Genomic DNA, 447 nt, shown 5'->3' with positions numbered 1-447 from the left:
AGGGCGGCCGGGTCCCCAAGCCCGGTGGCTCGAGCGCACCGGGAGGGTCCCAAAGGTGGGACACGCTTCAACCAGGCATGGCAGCAACCCCAGGGAGAAGGGGGTGGAACGCGGGTCTGAGCATCACTGCTGGCTTCGTCTGGGGCCCAACAAGACCCTGGCTTCGGTGGGTTTCTGCCCCCAAAACTCCCCCCTTCCTCCTGCAGACGGAGACCAGCCGGCCCAGAGAAGAACAGAGATGGTCCTTACGTTGTTGGGACAGTTGATGTGGCCCTTCTCCTTCACTTCGTTCTTCCAGTTTTCTAGCAGCCTCGGATTGAGCTTTGGAAGCCCCGGTCGGGTGTAATTGAGCTGCAAACAATAGAAGATGATTAGCAGAGCGGCACACGCCAGTCCGGACCTTGGTGGAGTCCTCGCTCTTCACATGGGTCTCGTCCCCCGTCCCCC

General features: G+C 61.1%; 1 protein-coding gene across 1 annotated transcript in view; it reads right to left on the bottom strand.

The window, feature by feature from the left end:
* Window positions 1–447, bottom strand: part of ZNF512B (zinc finger protein 512B) — a 25,673-nt gene that overhangs the window by 2,278 nt on the left and 22,948 nt on the right. Inside the window, exon 14 of the mRNA XM_009324964.1 lies at window positions 250–351. Within this exon, the coding sequence (XP_009323239.1) occupies window positions 250–351 (102 nt within the window). The remainder of the gene's footprint in view (window positions 1–249; window positions 352–447) is intronic.

This window comes from Pygoscelis adeliae, unplaced genomic scaffold, assembly GCF_000699105.1.
Source record: "Pygoscelis adeliae isolate BGI_AS28 unplaced genomic scaffold, ASM69910v1 Scaffold786, whole genome shotgun sequence".
NCBI classification, from domain to species: domain Eukaryota; kingdom Metazoa; phylum Chordata; class Aves; order Sphenisciformes; family Spheniscidae; genus Pygoscelis; species Pygoscelis adeliae.
The sequence above is the reverse complement of the archived record's forward strand: the minus strand, read 5'-3'. Positions and strand labels throughout refer to the sequence as shown.